The sequence below is a fragment of the Lepidochelys kempii genome, chromosome 6 (assembly GCF_965140265.1).
Source record: "Lepidochelys kempii isolate rLepKem1 chromosome 6, rLepKem1.hap2, whole genome shotgun sequence".
In the NCBI taxonomy this organism is placed as follows: domain Eukaryota; kingdom Metazoa; phylum Chordata; order Testudines; family Cheloniidae; genus Lepidochelys; species Lepidochelys kempii.
Window position 1 is genome coordinate 65922476 of NC_133261.1, and position 22508 is coordinate 65944983.

The window sequence follows — 22508 nt, forward strand, 5'->3', positions numbered from 1 at the left end:
AGTATAGCCACCTGTGGCTTGTTTTTCCTGCATGCTCCTTCCCTGTTGACGTCCCATGCCTTTGTTGATATTGCATGTAAAGTGACGTCCATTGTGTTAGCTTGCAACGCTTCATTTACATTTGACAGAAAGAGCAGTGAATAAACATCTCTTGTTTGACAGAAATGCGGTTTCTGCTGGTGACTCGTACCTCGATACAGTATCTAAGAGCGTATTTTCGGTCTACATAATAGCTCCTTACGTAGTATCGGCACGTGCTTTTCACAGTGACATTAATGACGAGTGTGACCCTGGCTTTCATTTGAAGCCTCCCATGATTTTCTTTGGTGAACCAGAATGTACAGACCAGTATCAGGACATTCCATAACCCCAGCTGGCATTAACATGTTCTTGGGTCACATGGGCACACATTGACATATTTTGCACATAATTGGATGCTGAAACTGTACATTTTTATTAATTTTCTTCTAATTTCTCAGCATTTTAGATATCATGGACACACATTAGCTTAAAAGAAATCCAGTTGTGTGCAAATAACAGTTAAAGCCATACATTTTTACTAATTCTTTTCTAATTTGCTGTTAGAACAATGAGCTGTCTCAGTCTTCTCTCACTTTGCTTTTCCTGTGGATTCAGATGCAAATGAGCATCACCTTGCTCAGTTTACACTGGAGACACACATTGTCTCTGGCATCATCTTGCTCATTTTACACTGGAGACACAGGCCAACAGGCAAAACAACATTACTTTGCCTGGGGCAAACTTGTTTATCGCATCTGCCCCCAGAACACATTGTAGGAATATGTTTCTAGAACACTTTACATAACTCCTTACACTCCATCTGTACATGTATCACGCGGTGATATTCATGACTAATGTGGCACTAGTGTTTATGATACTTTACTCGATACACTTCTATAGTACAATAATACTGTGTCCAATCAGCTGATTTAATTGCTTATTTTTGGAGTTCAGATCCCCTGTTCTCCCGTTGATGTGTCTGGACCCTGATTGTCACAATGGGTTAGTAAGGATGGTAAAGAACTGAGAAATTCCTAAATGGGGCATGCTATTCATATGTGCATATAATTAACTGGTCTGCATTTTAAGTATAAAAAGGCTGTGTTTTTTCTAGTGGTTGAAGCCGAGGACTGAGAAGCTGGAGCTCTGCCTTTGACTTATTATTAGTCCTTGGGATTGTCACTTAAGCTCTGTACCACAGCTTACTGTATCTTTAAAGTGTGGCCAGTGATGCATACCAGGAGGATTGTGTGGCTTTATTTAATAATGTTTGCAAAGCACTTTGAGGTCTTCTGGCAGATACTGCATGCAAAGTATTGTTATAACGCACCCCCTTCTCTCTTTACATTTTAGCTTTTCTTTTGATGTTTAGTTATGGCTCTTCATTGTTTCTAGAGGTAGTAACCATGGGTTAGGCAGGAGCTCCAGGACATACATCAAATCCTACTGGCTAATTGCCCATCAGGGAGAGATTTCCAGTTGGTCATGGGATACCAAAAGGGATGAGGACAAAAATCAGAAGGGGAGGAGTTGGGGACAGGGTAATGCCCAAATGGAAATTGGCAGTGGTGGGGCAAAGCGTTGGAAAGGGGTGGAGCCAGGGGAGGTACAAGTGGCTAGAAGAGATGGGTCTTAGACAGGAGGTGCGATGGCATTGGTCATCATCCTCATCTATTAATCAGTGTCTTACCAATCCATCAGGATCAATTTGACAGGCCCAGTGCACATCCTACTACCAGGTACCTGGAAAATCCCTCTCTATTGATTGTATGCCAGGAAATTTTACAACTCATTTTAGCAGAAATAATATTTTATTTTTAAAAAAGATAATTCATCAAATGCATGGGACTCTGTTTGAAGTTGTAGACAATTTAAGCCTGAGTTTTCCTCCTCACTCAATAATTCCTAGCCCTGCTTCCTTCCCAATTCTCTTTATTTCTGTTCATTCTCTTTTTAGGACCTGGAAGAATGCTCAACTGGGAGAAGCCATGATTGAGAGCCTGGAAGCTCAGGGGCTCCAGCTGGCCAAGGAGAAGCAGGAATACTTAGGTTAGCTTGAGCAGCTTTTTGTACTGGGGACTCTTTAGGTTCAGAAGTGCCCAAGGGTTGCAGAATCCTAAATAGCACCCCTTCTCCACTTTCTGTAACTGCTGGTGAGGTCCAGGCTGGTCAGCTGCAGGCTTTTATGAAATCAGCCATTTCTATTCAGCTATCAAGGGAGATGAACATAAAAGCAAATACTAGGGTTGAGTTCAGGACATTTATTGTAGGTGCTTAAAAGTATGCATGTGTCCAGTCAGATGTGATCCTTTAGCTCCTAATAAATGGACAATGTGACTCTTGTTCTTGAAAAGTTTGAGGGTCCTGACTCTGGGAGTTAGCGCATGCCGGGCATACATAGGTACTCGTGTGCCAGTTTTAATTTCTCAGGAGTGGCATTTCTTATGGTGACTACAATTTTGGGATTGTTGTTTTTTTCCATCGGGGTTTTATTTTCACACTGCTGAATCCCCATCTCAATTCACCCCTGTGTTAGTGGTGATAATGTGTATGGTGGAAATTCTAGCCTGGTAGATTATGGGTTCATGAGCAGGCAAATGGCTCAGCTAGTGCATGTGTACATTTCAGATAATTAGTGGCTTCTCTGGGTAATTGAGACTACTTACACCTTAAGCTAAGGCACCTGGTAAAATAATAATTAATATGAATGCTGTGAGCTACACTCTGTCATCCAACTCCTGCTAATAAAACTTTAATATATTTAGATATTAAGAACAACTTGTTAACTATAAAGGTTGTTAAGCTCTGGAATAGGCTTCCAAGGGAGGTTGTGGAATCCCTATCACTGGAGGTTTCTAAGAACAGGTTGGACAAATACCTGTCAGGTATGGTCTAGGTATGCTTGGTCCTGCCTCAGTACAGGGGACTGGACCTGATGACCTCTCAAGATCCCTTCAGCCCTACATTTCTGTGATTTTTTTTATGGAAATCTGAAGATGAAGAAATATTTCTGTTTTACATTATTGCATTCACTGTGCTCCAGGATGATCTCAGTACATTGCCTGGGATTTAATAGTAGTAACAATAATTAGAGCTCTAAAGCACTTTTAGTGTGAAGATCTCAAAGCCATTTATAAAAGTTTTATTTATTTATAATGAATTAATTAAGCCTCACAACCCACAAGTGAGGTAGGAAAATAATACCATCCCCATTTGCCAAAGGGATAAACAGAAACCCAGAGAGGATAACTTGTAGAGCTGGTCAAAATGTTTTGGAAGAAAACTTTGTCTAAAATTGCCAAGATTTTTTTCATGAAAAGCTGGTGTGTATTTCAAATCTTGTTCATAAATTTTGGGGTGATATCTTTATCAACACCTTTATTGTAATTTTTATTTTAAAAAGTTATGGAAATGGTTACTGACCATTTTCATTTACATCACAGTTCGATAACATTTTCAGTTAAAATATTGATGAAACAAATTGGTGCAAAAAATTCTCTTTGGCCCCTGTGCACCAGAAGTAGTGCTGACAGGAAGTTATTAATGACTTTTAGTTAACAAAAAATTTTCCCCCCATTTTTCAAACAAATCTGATGACTTTGCCCACAGCCACACTGTGAGTCTGTTAGAGCTGGGAACAGCGCCCAGATCACCAGATTCCCGTTCCCCTGCTCTCATCCCCGGCCTTGCTTTCCAACCTTCCAGGGACTGACCCAGGACTGATCTATGGGAGGATTCTCTCAACCAACCCCTCTTTCTCCAGGATGTGTCCAGACACCTGCATCATAGTCTCTCAGTTCCCTCCCCACCCCACTTCAGGTGCTATAATACCATTACCAAATTCTGGAGGGAGGCTGCAGAACGCTATGCAGCTCTGTGGGAGTGGAACCCTAGCGGAATGTGGTAGCTATGAGAGAGATTCTCCCTGTAAGAACATAACAGGATCTTAGCGGGAAGACCTGTCCCTCACTGCTGAATGTCACAGGTTAGCGGGTTTTCACTATTAGTGGCCAAACATCCCCTTCATAACCCCCAGGATAGCATAAGAATTGTTAGTCCTTTCCCAGGTTGCAGTCCTATACGGGGGAGGAAGAGATATCTTCTCCGCTAATTAGCAGCTATGTATATACAGGGATCTTTGATCCATAGCAGGGACATTCAGGCTGACTATTCAGTTCTGTCATGCCTGGCCACTTTCATTTGACAGCTTTTGCTTTGGTTTGCTTTGTTCCAATATAACTGCTGAGGTTTCTGCCTTATTATTAGCATCCTGGTCAGCGCTCCGTGTCCCTCCAATGGTTAGTGCTTTGAGGACAAGAGAGTTTCTGGCCACTGGGAGATCAGGTCAAGACTCTGGGAGGCACGCATACTGCTCTACCTCCCTTCTATTGGGAGCGTCTGTACTTCCCCCGACCCCCTCCGGAATGACCATCCATCTCCTACCCTCGCCCCTGTGCCCAGTTCTGCCCCCAGGCTGGGAACCACAGGGATTGGTGGACTGCATCAGAAGGTCAGACCCTGCAGGACCTGGTCCTCCCAAGACGGGCAGGAGTTCGAAGAAAGGGAAGAACTGGCACATTGCCAGCAGTGTGGCACATGGGGCAGGCAGCATAGGTTCTTCAGGCTACAGCATGGGTGGGGAGCTGTGGTTTTGGCAGCATCTTCCAGCGCTCACAGGGAGATAGTGGAAGGGTCTGGGGTTTTGGATGGGGGAGAGGGAACAGGAGGAAGGAAGGAGAGGAGTAGAGGTTCTCAGAAAGAACAGAATAATGATATTATTCATCTGTATTACTGTAGCATCTAGGAGCTCTAGTTGTAGATCTGGATCCCATTGTGCCCAATAATAATAATACCTAGCTGTTAGCTCATGCTTTTAATCTTTAGATCTCAAAGTGCTTTCCACAGGAGGTCAGTATCGCCATCCCCATTTGACAGATGGGGAAACTGAGGCACAGAGCAGTGAAGTGACTTGCCCAAGGTCACCCAGTAGGCCAGTGGCAGAACTAGGAATTGAACCCATTCTGCTGAGTCCCACTAATGCTCTCTAAGAGTTAATCTCAGAGTGCGCAGGAACTCTGGGTACTGACCTTGTTAATAAACCAATAGGTGCTCTTTTCAGCATGGCCAAAGTCCAGCTGGAGACCTTAGGAAGGGGCAGGGCTGAGATACTTCGTTACTCACAGAAATCCCTCTGAGGCTTAGAGCTTTTCAAGACAACTGAAGGAACCCAGTTTTAGCTGGGGCATCATAACAGTGCAACCAGTTTCTTCACAATGTCATGCCACAGAGATGGAAATGGGACACAGATGCTATAGTCATCTCACTGGATGGCTGGTGGCATTCCTGTTAGTAGTGAGCAGCTGATTATCAGCATGACATAGGCAATGGCAACCTCAGAGAGAGCAAATTTTGTTGAATAAACAGGTGGAGTGAGCACAATAGTGAGCATTAAAGGAAATGAGGGCTAGACAAGTGTGTCTAGTAGCTGATGGCTGAGATCATGACCCAGAGTCTAGTCCTAGCTTAAGAACAGAATGTGGCCTGCTAGTTCAGGTAAGGGATAGGGAGTCAGGACACCTGGATTTTGTTCTTGGCTCTGCCACTTTGTAAAACTTTGGGCAAGTCACTGAACCCATCTGTATTTCAGTTTCCCCAGCTGTATAATGGAGAGAATGATATTTTCCTACCTCACATGAGGGTTGTGAGGGTTCCCTCACTGATATGCTCTAAGAGTCTTAGAAGGAAGACATCAGAGGGAGTGCAAAATATTAGTGTGTGTTTGTTTGTTAAAAATTTGGCAGGAGAAGGATAACAGAAAATCCAACTTAAAGTCGTCTTGGCCTTAGGAAACACTCAGACAGATGTATGCAATGCAAGAGGGAAGTCTGCATTTTCCAGCTCTGTGTGATCAGTGCCCCAAGATCATAAACACCCCACTGCATTATCAATTGCTTTTCTTCCTGCATTTGGCCTAGGGTGATCAGATAGCAAGTGTGAAAAATCGGGACAGGGGGTGGGGGGTAATAGGTGCCTATATAAGAAAAAGCCCCAAATATCGGGACTATCCCTATAAAATCGGGACATCTGGTCACCCTAATTTGGCCTATGTTGTGTGTGTTTGCAGATAAGCTGATGGAAGAGACAGAGGAGCTGTGTCTGCAGAGGGAGCAAAAAGAGGTGGGTGCCCATTCAAAGCCAATCAAATCATACCCCTTCCTATTCCCTGCAGAGTGTAGGGCAATCTGTTGATTGGAGGGGCTAGCACCATGCAAAGCCCAAAGGCAACCATGCTCCTGGATGCCCCTTTGATGAGTAAAGGGATGACAGCCAAGCCCTGTAGATGGATCCTGCACACTTTTGGGTTTCATCTCACTGCACCATCTCGCCTTCCTTGATGTTAGCATCTAGTCACATGTAGGAAAGGTTGAAAGTTGTTGTGAGAGGGAATAAGGATGCTATTTGAATTACAACCTGGACCAGGAGGGGTTTCTGCTGGTCAGGACTCTCTCTTTCTAGTCCTTGCCCCTCATTGCCGGTGTACCTCAGTCTCGACCTGCAGTAGTACCCTGGCCCATTCTAGTCTTGAGCAGAGACAGTTAATTATGGGTGAAATTCAAGAGATTTGGGGCTTTGGGTTCAGTTCAAATAAATACCCAATCATTCAAATGCTACTATGAAACTTACCCAAATTATTAGAACCGATTCAGCACTTGCTCTCTCCCCTGGCATCACCACAAACACCTTTCAAAGACCCCTCCTACTTTATTATGTCTTCTTGAGGGGTGGGGGTTTCAGAAAGTTTCTGCTCCCTTCCGGGGTCTACAGAAGTGGCGGGTCCACTTCTCCCTCTTTTAGGGCTAATCTACTGTCCCCTCTAGCTCCTTTGAGCAGCTGGCTAGTAGACCTGCAGTGGAGAGGGAGTAATTTTGTCCGAGAGCACTGGGCTGGATCCCTACTCTTACAAAGCCTGCCATGGGTGCTTTAACATTCACAGATAGCAGACAGGAGCAAGGGCAGTTTTGAGGTCCTTTGTTCCTAAAGGAGGGAGAAAAATATAATCTACAGGGAGCGTAATTGGTCTGACATTTTACAGGCCTGCAGGGCTTCACAGGAATGGTTTGGGAGTGCACTTTGTTTGAACTGTTGGATCTGCCATATGGATGTACAGTCTTTATTATTAATTTATCTTGTCAGTTTCAATCAATGGTTCTATGACACTAACGGAGCCACTGTAAGAGCTTCACCTAGTGGCTAACTCTAGTACGTTTTAAACCAAGACTCCTGAGACAAAAGTCCTTTGTTATTCAGTTATTGAGCGGATCCTTCTCCTGTGCAGTGTCCACAACACTGGTGTAAAAAAATAGCCATTTTGACTGGGGAGCATAAGCTTGTTGAGACTGGGAAGATGGGTGATGTTACTTATCAGCCTTTTTAAACACCACTTGTCACCAAGTGTAGACAAAGGCAGTGATGATTCATAGATACTAAGGTCAGAAGGGACCATTATGATCATCTAGTCTGACCTCCTGCACAACGCAGGCCACAGAATCTCACCCACCCACTCCTGCGAAAAACCTCTCACCTATGTCTGAGCTATTGAAGGCCTCAAATCGTGGTTTAAAGACTTCAAGGAGCAGAGAATCCTCCAGCAAGTGCCCCATGCTACAGAGGAAGGTGAAAAACCTCCAGGGCCTCTTCCAATCTGCCCTGGAGGAAAATTCCTTCCCGACCCCAAATATGGCGATCAGCTAAACCCTGAGCATATGGGCAAGATTCACCAGCCAGATACCCAGGAAAGAATTTCCTGTAGTAACTCAGATCCCACCCCATCTAACATCCCATCACAGGCCATTGGGCCTATTTACTATGAATATTTAAAGATCAATTAATTACCAAAATCATGTTATCCCATCATTCAAAATGTTAGCTGGTTATGGATAGCAGCTAGCACACATTTCAAACACTACTCAATGCCAATACTCAGAAGCAAACTAGGGAAATGTGGTCTAGATGAAATTACTATAAAGAGGGTGCACAACTGGTTGAAAAACTGTATTCAGAAAGTAGTTATCAATGGTTTGCTGTCCAACTGGAAGGATATATCAAGTGAGGTCCTGCAGGAGTCAGCCCTGAGTTCAGTACTAGTCAATATTTTCATTAATGGCTTGGATAATAGAGGGGAGAGTATTCTTGTAAAACTTGCAGATGACACGAGGCCAGGAGGAGTTGCAAACACTTTAGAGGAAAGGATTAGAATTCAAAACAACCTTGACAAATCGGAAAGTTGGTCTGGAAGCAACAAGATGAAATTCAATACAGATAAATGCCAAGTACTATACTTAGAAAGGAAAATCAAATGTACAACTACACAATGGGGAATAACTGGCTAGGTGGTAGAACTGCTGAAAATGATCTAGGAGTTATAGTGGATCACAAATAGAATATCAACCAACAATGTGTTGCAGTTATGAAAAAGGCTAATATCACTCTGGGGTGTATTAACAGGAGTGTCATACATAAAAGCACTGGTGAGGCTTCAGGTGGTATACTGTGTACAGTTTGGGGCTCAATACGTTAAGAAAGATGTGAACAAACTGGAAAGAGCCCAGAGGAGATCAACAATGAAAAAAGGTTTAAAAAATCTAACCTAGGAGAAAAAGTTAAGAACACTGGACATGTTTAGTCTTGAGAGGAGATGACTGAGGAAGGACCTGATAACAATCTTAAAATATGTTAAGGGCTGTTGTTTAAAGAGGATGGTGATCAGTTGTTCTTCATGTCCACTAAAGGTAGGACAAGAAGTAATTGGCTTAATGTGGAGTAAGGGAGAGTTAGGTTAGATATTAGGGAAAGCAACCTAACTACAGTACAAGGAGAGTTAAGCTCTGGAGTAGGTTACCAAGGGATGTTGTGGAATCTCTGTCATTGGAGGTTTTTGGCAACAGGTTAGGCAAACACCTGTCAGGGATCATCTAGGTTTATGGGGTCCAGCCTCAGTGCGGGGGGTGGAGTAGATAACCTCTTGAGTTCCCTTCCAGCCATACATTCCTATGGTTCTGTGATTTAATAATTATGTATTTCATGTCTTTACTGTTTTGGATTTGGAGGCAACACTAGTGCTCATGTGGGATGGTGGGGAAGGCCAAGTTAGAAAAGGGTAGTGTGACTATAACATAAAATGAATTGTTACTGCAGGGGTAACCATTTAACCCTCTGTGCGCTGCAGCCGAGTGCACTTATTTCCCCATGTTACCTCTCAGGAGCTGGAGCGTCTTAACCAGGTGCTAGAAGCAGAGAAGCAGCAGTTTGAAGAAGTGGTCCAGGAGCTGCGGCTGGAGCAACAGCAGATTAAACGGTAATGAATCCAAGACAGGTACGAAACCAGGTGGGCGACAAGACAGCTGACACTTCCACAGGTGAAGAGAAGCGATCTCAGTTTCACTTTGCATTCAGGACCCCAACAGCCTTTTTAGAGCAGTGCAGGGAATAGGATGGAAGAGTGACCACCCCATAAACTCTGAGTACTATGGCGATAAGCACACACATGGGTGCATATTCCAGACTAGGGCATTTCCCATGGCCGGTCATGGCATGTGGGAGCATATGTACATTATTGGCACATGTGTCACAATTCTAGACACTGGAAGTCACCGTGCCACAATTGCACTGAAGTCAGTGGAGTGATACTGTGGATGGATTTGAACCCTAAGTGCCTAGAATTTATAAGGCACATATGCCCATATGCAGTGGTTAAAGTCAATTGAAAGAGGCTCTCACCACACTGGCCAAGGAGGGATGGGAGCTGGGGGAGCACTGCCTACCCAAGCCAGGGAGAGGAGGAGGAATGCTTCCTCTGTTATGGTTGTGTCCCCCAGCTCCACCTTAAGTTAACTTGTGCCTGGCATTTCTGATTCCTGACAGCACCCCTTCCAAATCAATACTAGAGCATCCTATGGCAATGGCCAACTCTACAGCCTATGGTAGTGTGAGTGCAGTGTTTGGGGCTATTATTCCCCCACAAAGTGCATAACCATTGTCCTTTTAGGGAGCTCGAACTGACAGCCCAATCCCTCAAAGGAGTGGAGGAGGAAAAGAAGGAACTGCGAAGCCTGACAGAGTCCTTACAGAAAACACTGGAGGTCAGTGATAGATTTTTCTCCTCATGGTGACAGCCTTTCAGGGAAAGTGCTATAGAACTAAACAGGGATTAAACTAATAGTATCCTGTAGCAATTACTCTAAAAGCCTATAGAGTTTGACAGAGAATCAGATCCTTCTACAGGTCAATTGATCCAGCTTATAGAACTCTTTAGCAGGGACATATGTCAAGATCCTCTCCTGTGTTGAGATCTCTTCAGGACAGGGCTGGAGCTGTCAGGGACCCAGCTATAGCTCCCTGATTCTCAAGCTGCAGCTTCCCTCGTCTAAATTAGAGCAACCAGGTGGCAGCTCTAATTTACAAAGCTGCATATGGTCTCGGAGAAATCATATACCAGCTGAGAATGTGGCACAGAGTGGAGCTCCATCACACCTCTTCCCTCCCCTATTATAACCCCTATGTCAGGGTGGCTCCTCTAGCTTTATGCCCTCTGAGAGATCCCTCCCCACACGCTGGGAATTCTCAGCTAGGCAGTAGCACCCAGAATATGGCCTATAATTTTCCACTGAACTCTGCAGGATGGTCCAACTATCCTATGGAAAGGATCTCATTCTATATTACATTCTGCGGGTTTTTAGAGAAATGGCCATAGAACCCTGTTGATTTAATCCCTTTTTGATTCTACAGGACTTTCCCATAATACAGATCCTCTCTCATTTGCTCTTGCTCTTTAGTTTTTTTGCTGGGTGGTTTGGGTTTCAGTTTGAGCACTGGGCAAAAACCAGGAGTTCATGGTTCAGGTCACTTACATTGCCCGACCTGGTCTGCTCCACCATTGTTGCAGGTACTGGTCAGACAAAGTTTGGGAATGACAGTATTAAGGAAGGAATGATTCTGTCCTGACTACAGTCAATAGGTTGAGCAGTACAGAGGAAAACAGTGTCGTGTGCCCTCCCCCTGTAGCTGATAGGGATTCATCAGCATGCAAGGGGAGAGTCTGCTGGCACGCAAGGGTGCAGAGAGGCCTGGAGGGAGGAGGAAGAAGGGCAGTGAGGTTGTACAGTATTAGTGATGAGTAGAGGAAGTAAAGTTCCCTTTTCTTGGAGTACTGTCTGCTGAATAATCATGAGCCCGCATTGGCAGATTCCTTTAGAGAAGCCCCAAGTGATGGCCCGTCTTCCTGCATAAAGAGAGAACATTAAGGAGGTTATTGCTCCCAGGGTTGCAGGGGAGAAGGGGAATCCAAGGTTTAAGTGGGTGGGGAAAGGAGGGCAGCAGAAGGAAGGAGGGGCAATAGGGAGCCATTGGAGAGGAGTCATCTGGGAAGGTGCCTAGCCTAGGAACCTCCATGTCAGAATGTCGGTGGCCTGGCTAGTAATTACATGCTCTGTTCCTTCTCTGTCCCAAGGAGCTCTCCTGGGAAAAGCAAAGAACCCTGGAAATGCTGGAGGAGAATGAGAGCCAACTTCAGCCCCTGGGCAATGCTAACAAGCAGCCAAACCCCACCGGGTGTCTGCACAGCAACCTGCACCAGATTGAGGAGAAGATGCACCAGCTCCTGAAGGAGAAAGTCTTGGCAGAGAGAAGGTAAGGTGGGGAATGTAGCTTACAGAATCCCAGAAGAGGAAGGATGAAGTGTTACTCCTTGCAGAAGGAACGTGGTGTTGGGAAAGGAGCTACCATTACTCCTGCAGAGGGAAGGTCATAGTAAGAGGAGACACTGGAATAAATTCCAGACTTAGAACTGTAATAATTTTAAAGCATTTTCTCTATTTTCATTAACATTGGCTATTTCCTGGTGGCCAACAGCCTTCTGCAGAGTTGTTAGACCTTTTGTCGTTTCCCCTCATGGATGCCGGCTGAGGAGTGGGAAAGTGCTAGTCAGGCAATTCAGATTGCCAGGCAGGTTCAAATTCGTCCTGGTCAGTGTGGCCATCTGTGGCCGTGCTGCTTGGTTGCCAGTGTGAAATGAGCTGGTTGACCTTTCTAATTCCCTGTGGTCAAGTGTTCATATTGCAGACACTTGACAGTCTAAGCAGAGAGGCCAAGGATTCCAGGGGCCATGGAGAATGAACTCCTCTTTGACTCTAGAGCTGCTCCTTTCAGATCAGGATTGGGGCACATTAGCCCAACAATAGGCCAGAAGCATGTGCTACTGGTGGACCTGTTCTGTTCATAGAGAACTTCACCCTCCAGAGCTGTCAATCTGGGATCACTGCATTTACCTGTTTCAAAAATGGAGATAAAGTTCTAAGGGAATGCCACAGTGAATATGTACAACTAAAACTGAGGCCAACTGGATTTGCAAGACCAGCCTTGCTCTGTCTGACCCATCAGAGCAGCTTTCAACCAAGGTCTTCTTTCCCTTCCTTTCTGGGAGTTGTAATGGCCAGGGAGAGGTCTTCTCTAATGCTCTTTTGTCATGCTGTGTGGTAGGATGAAGGAGAATGAGGAGCGGTCCCGAGCCTTGGAGGAGGAGCGGGAGTTTTACTCATCTCAGTCGCAGGTGCTGCAGAACTCGCTCTCAGAACTGACTGCAGAGAAACAGCAGACAGAGAGAGACCTCAAGGTACTGCATATGTTGCTCACTAACTCTGCCCCTGCTTTGGGCCCAACAGATTATCTCCTTCTTCTCCACTGCAGACTTCTTCAGGGATCTCAGAGTGTTGTAGCTTTTCTTTTGAGGCCTAAGATGGGAGTGGGGAGAGCTTTGGGGCCTGCACTTGGTCAGAGAGATGCTTATTGGCAATGTCAACCTAAATGAGCTCAATCTCTGAAGAAGAACATGATCAGCCCTTCCACTCCAGAGGCAAAAAGCATGCATGGGTAGAGTAGAGACTTATACCAGACCCTGTAGGTCAACAGGTTTAGGCTCTGATGGGACAAGCAGTTGAATTCCACTAAGCAGGGCTATCCTCTGAGAGATTGTCCTGCCTCTGCAACCAGTTGCTCATATCCAGGGACTCCTGGACTCTCCTGATGATCTCAGCTGTCATAGTGCTGTATAGAGGGACTCCTCTCAACTAGCCAGCACCCAGATCTTGTAGGTATTTATAGATCAACACCAGAGCTGAACAGGATCAGCACAGTCTCTGGAGAGCGGGGCTTAGATGTTCCTGACTGCTGACATGATTGGGCTGCAGTCTTCACCAAGGGAATCATATGAGTGGTCTTGGCTGTCCCATGTCAATCTCATTGCAATAAATGGACCAAACATCACAGTTTGGGAATCACTGGTCTATTAGTCCACCAGACACTTCTTCTTGAAAAAGTGGGATAGAGTATCTGATTTTAGCCAAAGGGCAAAGGAAAATGGATTTCCACCTATCTTATCATGATGGGTGAATGCAGAAGGGCTGGCGGTTCAGTTTGGATAAACACGCAGAAGTCTCAATGTTTTTTACCCTTATCTTGAGTCAGTAACATTTAGCTAGAAATGTCACAAGGACAGTTTTTTTTCCCCCTCCATGAGATTCCATATACTTCCTGTTCTTTTTCAGCTAGCAATACCTTCACAAACAGCCTTTCTTATGGTATTTAAACACCTCTGATTCCAAACAGAACCTAGAATGGTGGGGGCAGCTGTGAAATCAGGAATTTGGAGTAATAGACAGTTACCCAAACACTGCTGAGCCTCAAGGAGGGGTTCAGTTTGAGGAACTGATGAACAGCTTGCATGGTTTCTATCTACACTGGCAATCCCTTCATATTCAATGCCACCCTCAGCTTTGGCTTCCTTGCAACTCCTGAGTCAGCAGCAGTATCACTGTTGTGTTGAATGGTTTTCCAGAGTGACTGATTTCCTTCCGTCCTCCTCAGGCTGAGATGAAGGTGCGTATGGATCTAGAGAAGAGACTGAGGGAGGCTGAAGAAGCCCTACAGAGCTTGGAGCAAGGCTTGAATTCTCTGGATTGCAACAAAGAGAAGGAGGAGAAAATGAAAACAGATGTCAGCAATTTGAAAAGTAAGTCATCTATCCTCCATCCCCCTCTCTGCTGGTGAATACGCTCCACAGAAGGGTCCATCTCCACAAGTCAAGCAAAGTGGTGTTGAGTGAGTTCTCAAAACACTTTGCAGCTTCCCTCTCCAGATTGCAAAAGCACTTTGCAAACATTAGTGAGTTAAGTCTCACTCTCCTGCGAAGGTCAGTGTTGTTCTCCCTTGTTTTATGGATGAAAAAACTGAGGCATAGAGAGGTTAAGTGACTTGTCGTAGGTCATATAGGAAAGCTGTGGCAGATCAGGGAACAGAACTGAATGGAGCTCAGCATCTCAGTCCTGTGATTCCACCACCATACAGTCCTTACAATCTGATCCTTCTGTATTTGGATGACAGCAGCCTAAGGAGCATTCAGCTTGGTGCTGGATGATTCAGTAGGTTTGTGTAGTGGGGCAGCTGCCCCACTGCAGCGGAACAGGGGTTAAAAGCACCCCTGGAGAGAGCTATTGCTGGATAAAAAGAGTGAGAGCAGCTGAGGGAGTAGCTGACCACAGGTGTGGCCAGATCAATTAGGGCCCAGCTGGCCCTGATAAGAGGGCTGGGGGCCAGGAGCTTGAAGGAGTTTCACTCTAGCCTTGGAGTGGGAAGGGCTAGCTGCCTGGGAGCAAGGTACCTGAAGCAGAGCAGTTCTGGGGAAGGGCATAGGGAGCTGGTGAGCTCCAGCCTGGTAAACACGTAGGCTGCAGGCCTTGTTGAAGGCCTACGAAAGGTACTGGGGCCGCAGAGGGGCATCCCAGGGATAGGCAAAAGCAGCAGGTCCTACCCCCTTGCCAATGATGAGTGGCCATTATAGACTGCAGTCTGCCTCAGGCAAAGGGAGCTAGATGATGACTGGCAGTAGCCACTGAGGCAAGGTGGGCTTAGAGGGTTGGGGGTTAACCGAGAGGGGAGACCCAGAGTGTGTGGGACTGCTGTGGGGCAGAACCCCAAGATAAGAGGGCACTGGGATCTGGGATGGACATGGGGCCCTCAGGCGAGACACCGGCCACCAGGAGGTGCTCTGAGTACTGAGCGAGCTAATTCCCAGGTGACCAGCAGGAGGCGCCGTGCCAGTGAGTCTGCAATCTGCTACAGTTAACCTTGTACTGTGACTCAGTATTGCATCAGTGCCCCAGCCTAGCATTACAGGGTGTTGTGCTGTTGGAGGTGCAGTCTTTGAGATGAGACATAAAGCTGAGTTCCTGACCATGTGTCACTGAAGTTCCAAAGATGCTTTCAATAAGAGATAAGGGGGTTGACTCTAGGGTCCTGCATGATTGAGCTTTGGGTAATTATCCCTTCCTCAACTCCCTTGCAGCTCCAACTGAATGCAGTATTCTTCACTTCCTGTCCTATAATGTTGCTGGGAGCTGTTAAAGAACTGCCGGGCTTCATTTCAGTGCAGGGTGGGTGACGTGGGCCTGTGTATAGAGTGTGCAAAGTTCTTTGGGATCCTGAGAGTGAGATGCACCATAGAAATACAAGTGATTAGCATTCAGTCCATTTACGTGAATCAGTAGATTCCAAAGTAGCAGCAAAGCAAAGGGCATGGTTCTCCACTACATTGCTCCAGCAGACTGTGGTGGAGTGAAAACCAGGTCCTGGCTCACTGTGCAGCTGGATCCCCCAGTCATCTGTTCCCCCATACATCTCCTCCGCCTTTCTCGCTGTTCATGGCAGGAGCCTGTGACTTGGGCTCCTCAGACGTATCCACGGTGCTGTTGTGGAGGAGGGTCTCCACTGAGGATGGCATATAGTTCTTTGTAAAAGCAGCAGGTCTGTTGCTTGGCACCCGATTGTTTGTCAGCCTCCCAATATGCCTGCTGCAGCTCCTTGGCTATCACACAGCACTCCTGCTGGTCCCTGTAGTACCTGCTCTCCAGCGTCCCCTGAGCAATCTGTTCATAGATGTCTATGCTTCTATGGCTGGGGTGGGAGCTGTGTCTGCATAGCATCTCCCCACAGGTCCAGGAGAGCCAATATCTCCTGTCTGCTCCAGGCAGGAGCATGTCTGGAGTGTGTAGGTGGCATGGTCAGGTGGGCATTCGCACACAACAATGGAGAACTGTGAGGGGTGCTCACCAAGCTGGAAAAGGAATTTCAAAAATTCACAGGGCTTTAAAAGTGTCTATGTGGCGATGGGGGTGGGGTGGTTCTGGTCTCTGTGACCCCAGGCAGTGGAGTTTACAAAGGTGACCAGAGCGTTGAGGTCAACATAAGTAACACAGCATCTCTACTTGCACTGCATCAACCTAAGTACACTGACCGTGGTTCTACGTAGCTCAAGTAGGTGGTGTTACCGTGTCAGCACTTACAGTGGTGGGAAGCCAATTTGAGTGTAGACGCATTAACAATTAGGTCAGCATAAGCTGCCTTGCATCAAACTAACTTTGTGGTGTAGACCAGGCCTTAGAGAATGGAAAATCAGGTCCAAAATCTACATTGTCAGCACGGAATTCTACCTTGTGTTGAGTTATCAGAACAGAAACCTTCGCTCTGGCACAGAAAAGGCGGGTAACTTTTCGCACAAGGTAACTTTCCTCCCAGCTTTAATTTTCTGCCCTAGGTTTTACTGTGTCTCCTCTTAAAAGAATTGAAGAGTATGGGTGAATTAAGTGCTTATAAAGGTTAGGGGTCAATACCACACACCTCAAGCTTGGCCTGCAAACCCCATCTCATTCCTGTCCTTTCAGGTCAGGATCAAGATGTGGTAGCAAAGATGTCTGGGGGCCTGTGACTAGCAGGGGAGTTGCAGAGGAGACATAAGGTGTGTTTGTGCGGATGGGGGAGGAGAGCCAGGCTGAAATGGTCCAAGATGTAGCTGGCTAGGGCAGAGGAGGTGCGCTGGCATAACATGAAGAGAGCTGGGCCGAGGGCTGGAATAGAAGGGTATGTAGCAGGTCAGGATGCGGGTGCATTGGCAGAGCTGTGGGGTGGAGGGGGACTGAGGCTGGAATAGCAGGAGATGCTGCAGGTCAGGGAAGAAATGCATCAGCAGAGCTGATTGGCAATGTTTGCCCAGCATGTGTCCCTGTCATTAGTCCCTCCATTTCCAAAGCTCACTTGGAGAGAGAATAAAACATGTGCAAATTCTCTTTCTTTGGAGATATATGGAAACATTTGCAGGACTTCCCCTTCTCCACCTTGGGGAACCCCATCTCTTTGAAGCATTTGAGAAACAAGGAGTGCAGTGGCCAGGGGCACAGTCCCGCTCTCTGCTTCCACTGAGCCATGAAATATGGCTGTGCTCACCAGTGGCCACAGCGTCCATCTGTCTTGATTACTTTGCTGATTTCAGACTCTCTGAACCAAAGCACAACCAGTAGTGCTTCAAAGGGTTGCATTTCTGGAGACCCATGAAGAGAGACTTTCTCCTGCTAAATACCAAGGAAAGAGCTAGCTAGCTCCTGGCTAGTGACTGTGACGCTGAGATATTCTTGCTGCAGCTGTAGGAATAACTGAGGGGGGATTGAATGGCTCCTGTGGGACTGGTAATGGGCTCTTGTGCCTTCACTTCACCAGTCTGAATCCAGCCCAGATCTAATAGAGTCTGGAAGTTGCTACCCCCTGACAGTACTTAGAGTGCAAAGAGCGGGGATTGCCAGTGGGTGCAGACCTGGAAAAAGTTGGCTTTAATTGCATGGGGTCACTGTGGGACACACTCTACACAGTGTCGTACCAAAGCTGCTGTTCCTAGGTTGTGATCGATGCCCCACTTACTTTCAAACCACTTTAAGCACCGTCCTCTGGTGGTGATGTGGGGCTTTGTGAATGTGAGTGTCTGTGAATGTGCTCCAGGATCAGATCCTCCTCTAAATGGTGCTATAGACATGCAAGGTATGAGCACCTGGTCCATCTCTATGGGTAGTGCAGGACTGTTCTGAGCAGGACAGTGTAGCTGGTATCTAGTGTGCCCAACTGGGATAAGCTCGCTCTGGGGCCAATGTTAACGTTTAAAGTGCCTCCCTCACGTGGCTTCCTGGAATCTCTCCTCCCCAGAGTTCTTTGAGGAGTGCATCCGGAATGCCGAGCTGGAAGCCAAGATGCCCATGATCATGAAGAACTCTGTGTACCTCCACAAGGCTGCCACCCGCCGGATAAAGAGCTGCCGGCTTCACCGCAGGAGGTCCAGCGCTTCATGTAGGTGTTGGCGGCTCTTCCCACATTATGCTCTGGGGAGTGGGGATGGGAGGAGGTTTGCTGGAGGAGGTGAGGATTTTGTTCCACGAGGACTTTGTGTTTCTTGCCCCCTTGTGGCATCACCCACTCACGGGGCTGCTTGCAGAGAAACCTCAGGCACCAATTCTCCACCTGAATTCCCTGGCTTTTCACATACCTGGAAACATGGGGGTGAACCCCTTCAGTGCCATCGGCTCTCTGTGTGCATGCTGGGGAAGCATGCTGCTGCAGCTGGGTTGATTTGAGTGATTGATCCATAGGAAGTCCCCTTTCTGGGGCCCTTGTGCAACCTGACAGCAGCAAAGGGGGAGGGGGAAACAGGCACTGCCTTGCCCTCATTCTTGCCCCTCTCTAAGGAGAGCAAGATGGACTTATTCCATGTGCTCTCAAATGTCATCATAGGTTACTATCTCCTCCCCCACCAGAGTCCAGGGTCATAAAGATGGCACTGCTTGGCTCCAACTGCTCTGCATTGGCTCCCTGTTGAATCTGGGTCTTGGACAATGTTGGGGCGGTCTCCGGCATGGGAGCGCTCACCTGTTTTACTGCTGCTGTTGTTTCAGTGAAACAGTCCCAGTCGTTCATCTTCTCCCAGACAGAAGCCGATAATATTGAGGAGCTGAAGGAGGCAGCCAAGAGGCTCAGCCGGGACCAGCACTTCCGGGAAACCCTCTATCAAATCATGATGTCACAAAAAAATTCTGCTTCAGGGGAGGAAAAGTGAATCCTCGTCTCCTCCCATCAGCAGGGGGCTTCTGATCTCAACTCGTTGTTCAACTCATCAGAAGTTAAACCACTGGGGTCAGGGGGAGGATTTGCTCCTTTGTGGGGAAAGGGGAAGGATGGATGAATGCACCACCCTCCAGGGTTGTGGCTTTTAGTGTGTGTTCCTGAGCAGTGCCAATCTCTCTTTCCCCAGACTGCAGGGAGGCTCTGCCATTCCCCACAAATCACCTCTGTTTACTTCAGCCATTTCCACTAGGACATGTTCTGCCAAAATCCCACAATCAGTGTTCAAATGAATCGCACACTTTAGCTTAGAGAGTGTTGGGTCATTTCTTCACAGTCAAGTTCTGTGGCCAAATGTAGGTGCTGCTAATAAACCCCTTTCTCTGCCTAATGTCCAGCTAGTGAAACTAGCAGATGAGACACAGCCCAATTGGTCTGGCTCGCCTTCTTTCTCAGCTGGTCCAATACATCCCTCAGTATCTGTGCTGGGAAGGGGGATGTTCCTCAGCGTGTTGCCTAGACACGGCAGTTATATCAGTCTCCTGAGGTGTGCAATGATGTCAAGCCCGGAACAACCTCTTGATGTAGCACCCTTTAAGCAGGTAATAATGCAAGGCTGAGAGTACCATCCAGAGGCACCAGCTTCCTAAATTCTGGGGACGGGGGTTACTTGACCCCTGCTCTGCCCCAGGCCCCGCCCCCACTCCATCTCCCAAGCCCCTGCCTCTTCCCACCCCTGCTCCTTCCCTTCCTCCCCCTGCTCCTCCTGCATGCCACTGAACAGCTGATTGCAGTGGGCTGGAGATGCTGGGAGGGAGGGGAAGGAGCTGACTCATGGGCTGCCAGTGGTTGGGAGGGAGGGGAAGGAGCTGATCTGCAGGGCTGCCAGTGGGTGCTGAGCACCCACTTTTTTTTTCCATGCGGGTGCTCCAGCCCCAGAGCACTCACAGAGTCAGTGCCTATGGTGCCATTGTCATCAGTGGCAACAAGACAACATGGGGTGGGTGGGTGACGAGAACCCAGCAACAAGTCCTGCTACCACAGTCTTAGTTAATTAACACACAACCTGAGGAGCGCTAGCTTCCTCACTGCCCAGAATAACACCACCATTGTCATGTCAGCTACCTACCAGGTTTAAGTTCGGGAAACTATCCAGGTTACAGCAGGATGGACACCATCCATGGTTTATCCAAGTGTTATCAATGGTGGTGCCCCTATTGAGAGATCAGGGCTTTTCCTTCCATTCCCTTTCCATCATGGCCTGCATCCTTCCTGGAATGCTGTAGATGATGTGTTTGTCATGGAAGCCCAGACTTAACCTAGACTAGAAGAGAGGATTTGCCCAGAATTTAATAATACTGTAAACTGCTGAAGAGAGAGGAATCAATTTTTTTATACAAACCTGATGGCCACTAGCACCTTCTTTTAAGTAACTAGCCGTACAAGGCTTGTATCCAGAATACAATAATAATAGTCCTTAGCACTCAGATATAACTTACAAACATATGTGGTAGGTGAGTATGAATATCCCCATTGTATGAATTGGGAAACTGAGGCACGGAAAAGTTAAGCGACTTACCCAAAGTCACAAAATTAGTGGCAGAACCTGTATTAGAGTTCAGGGGGTCTTGGCTTCCAACTACCTGCTCATTCTAGTAGGCCACTTTTCCGATCTATGAAGTGTTGTTTATAGGTAGACAGCAGCAGTGAGGCTGGAACCAGGCCTCATGCTGTCCCAGTGAACATGGTGTTTGTTAAGCTTGAAGAGCAGGTCTGCTGCTGTAATTCAGCAGGGTCTGTTTTGTATATTTTGCAGAATTCCATTCTCCCCTCTCCATCCTAAAGCAGGGCCAAACAGTGATTCAGGAGATGCAGATGTTACCTGGGCAATAAGCAGGAAATTTGAGGGGAGGTCATGAAGGCATGGATCGTGTTTCATTTTATACCTTTGTGCAGGCAGTCGCAGGCATCCTTCTGCCAGGCAATGAGATGTGCCTAATGATTCCAGTGTCCAACATCAAAGGCATAAAATGTCATCATCAGATAAGTGATCGTGTCAAAATGCCTCCTTAACAGTTTTGATCCTTTTGTGTTTTCAACTCCTATTTGCTCTGCAGAGCCAGTCATAAGTGTTGGAATTAGGGGTGCTGCAGAACCCCCTAACTTGAAGAGGTTTCCATCATATACAGGGTTCACAGATTGGTTCAATGGCTCTCAGCACCCCCACTATACAAATTGTTCCAGCACCCCTGGAGCCAATACAGCTATGGGAGACCAAGCTGGAGTCTATTCTTCCTTGCACATTCCTGACTAAAACACCATTTAATTTCCAGTTGCAGAATCTTTGTTATTTGATTATGTAAGAGGGAGAAAGACAAATCTAGATCCCAGCAAGAGAATTTGCAATTCTGGCAGTTAGAAAAATCACCTTTTGATTTGTTAACACAACACCTTTCATCTGCAGTGTTTGGTGTTGATGTGACATTGCAGTATTGATCATTACTTCTCCCCTATGAAAATCAATCAAATCAGTCTAGCAGTGTTCAGTAATTACTAGAGTGAATTTATTGTTATTGTTGTTTATTATTATTTGCATTGCAGTAGTGCCTAAGAGTTTTGGGTTGTGGACCAAGACTGCACTGTGCTAGGTGCTGTACATTGCCGGACTGTGACAGGACTGCACCTAAAATGCCATCTCCCTGGCCTCCCACTTTCACACACCTTCCTCGAGTGTGGTAGAGACCTAGTGTTTAAGGCCAGAAGGGACCACTAGACCATCCACTCTGACCTCCTGTATATCACAGGCCACCAACGCCACCCGCACACTAAGCCAACAATGAGACCAAAGTGTTACAGCTCACAGGAGACTAGACTGCTGTGTGTCACAGACAAAGATGAGGAGGGAACAAAGTGTACCAGTACGTGAGGCCCCTGCAATGGCTGGAAATGATTAAATGAGCTATACCTGATGATTCTAGCAAGTGACCTGCACTCATGCAGCAGAGAAAGGTGAAAACCCTCCAAGGTTCTGGAGCCAATCGGATCTGGGAGGAAATTCCTCCCTGACCCCACATAAAGTGATTAGTTAGACCCTGAGCATGGGAGCAAGAACCAGCCAGTCAAGCAGCTGAGAGAGAGAGAGAACGCTCAGAACCCTTCAAACCCAATGTCCCATCTTCTGCCATGGTCTTTCCTGATGCTTCAGAGGAAGATTTAAAAAAAAAAAACCCCCCCAAAAAAAAACCCTCTTCCTTTGTCTTTGAGAAACAGGTTTACCTACTCCCCAGACTTGTCTGGTAAACACACTTGTCATAATTTCAGCTGATGTTCATAACTTTACACATACTGTTGCTATATGCATTTCACCATGATACTCTTGACCTGCAAGTTATTAGTTTTCAGGTGATACCTCACAAGGCATATTCTGTACACAGATTTTGACAGTGTGTAGGGGATGAATACAGGGTGCATTCTGTCACAATCTCCCAGAATACCCTGGGGAG

General features: G+C 46.7%; 1 protein-coding gene across 3 annotated transcripts in view; it reads left to right on the forward strand.

Moving 5' to 3' along the window:
- Positions 1-22508, forward strand: part of PLEKHD1 (pleckstrin homology and coiled-coil domain containing D1) — a 99383-nt gene that overhangs the window by 27916 nt on the left and 48959 nt on the right. For 2 of the 3 annotated variants that reach the window (XM_073348469.1, XM_073348471.1), the window contains exons 5-13: positions 1979-2070; positions 6146-6198; positions 9282-9376; positions 10067-10160; positions 11528-11706; positions 12556-12688; positions 13939-14083; positions 18097-18237; positions 18840-19869. In XM_073348469.1, coding sequence (XP_073204570.1) covers positions 1979-2070; positions 6146-6198; positions 9282-9376; positions 10067-10160; positions 11528-11706; positions 12556-12688; positions 13939-14083; positions 18097-18237; positions 18840-19000 — 1093 coding nt within the window. In that variant the 3' untranslated portion in view covers positions 19001-19869. Of the gene's footprint in view, positions 1-1978; positions 2071-6145; positions 6199-9281; positions 9377-10066; positions 10161-11527; positions 11707-12555; positions 12689-13938; positions 14084-18096; positions 18238-18839; positions 19870-22508 lie in introns of those variants that run through there. The other variant, XM_073348470.1, reaches the window with a different exon arrangement.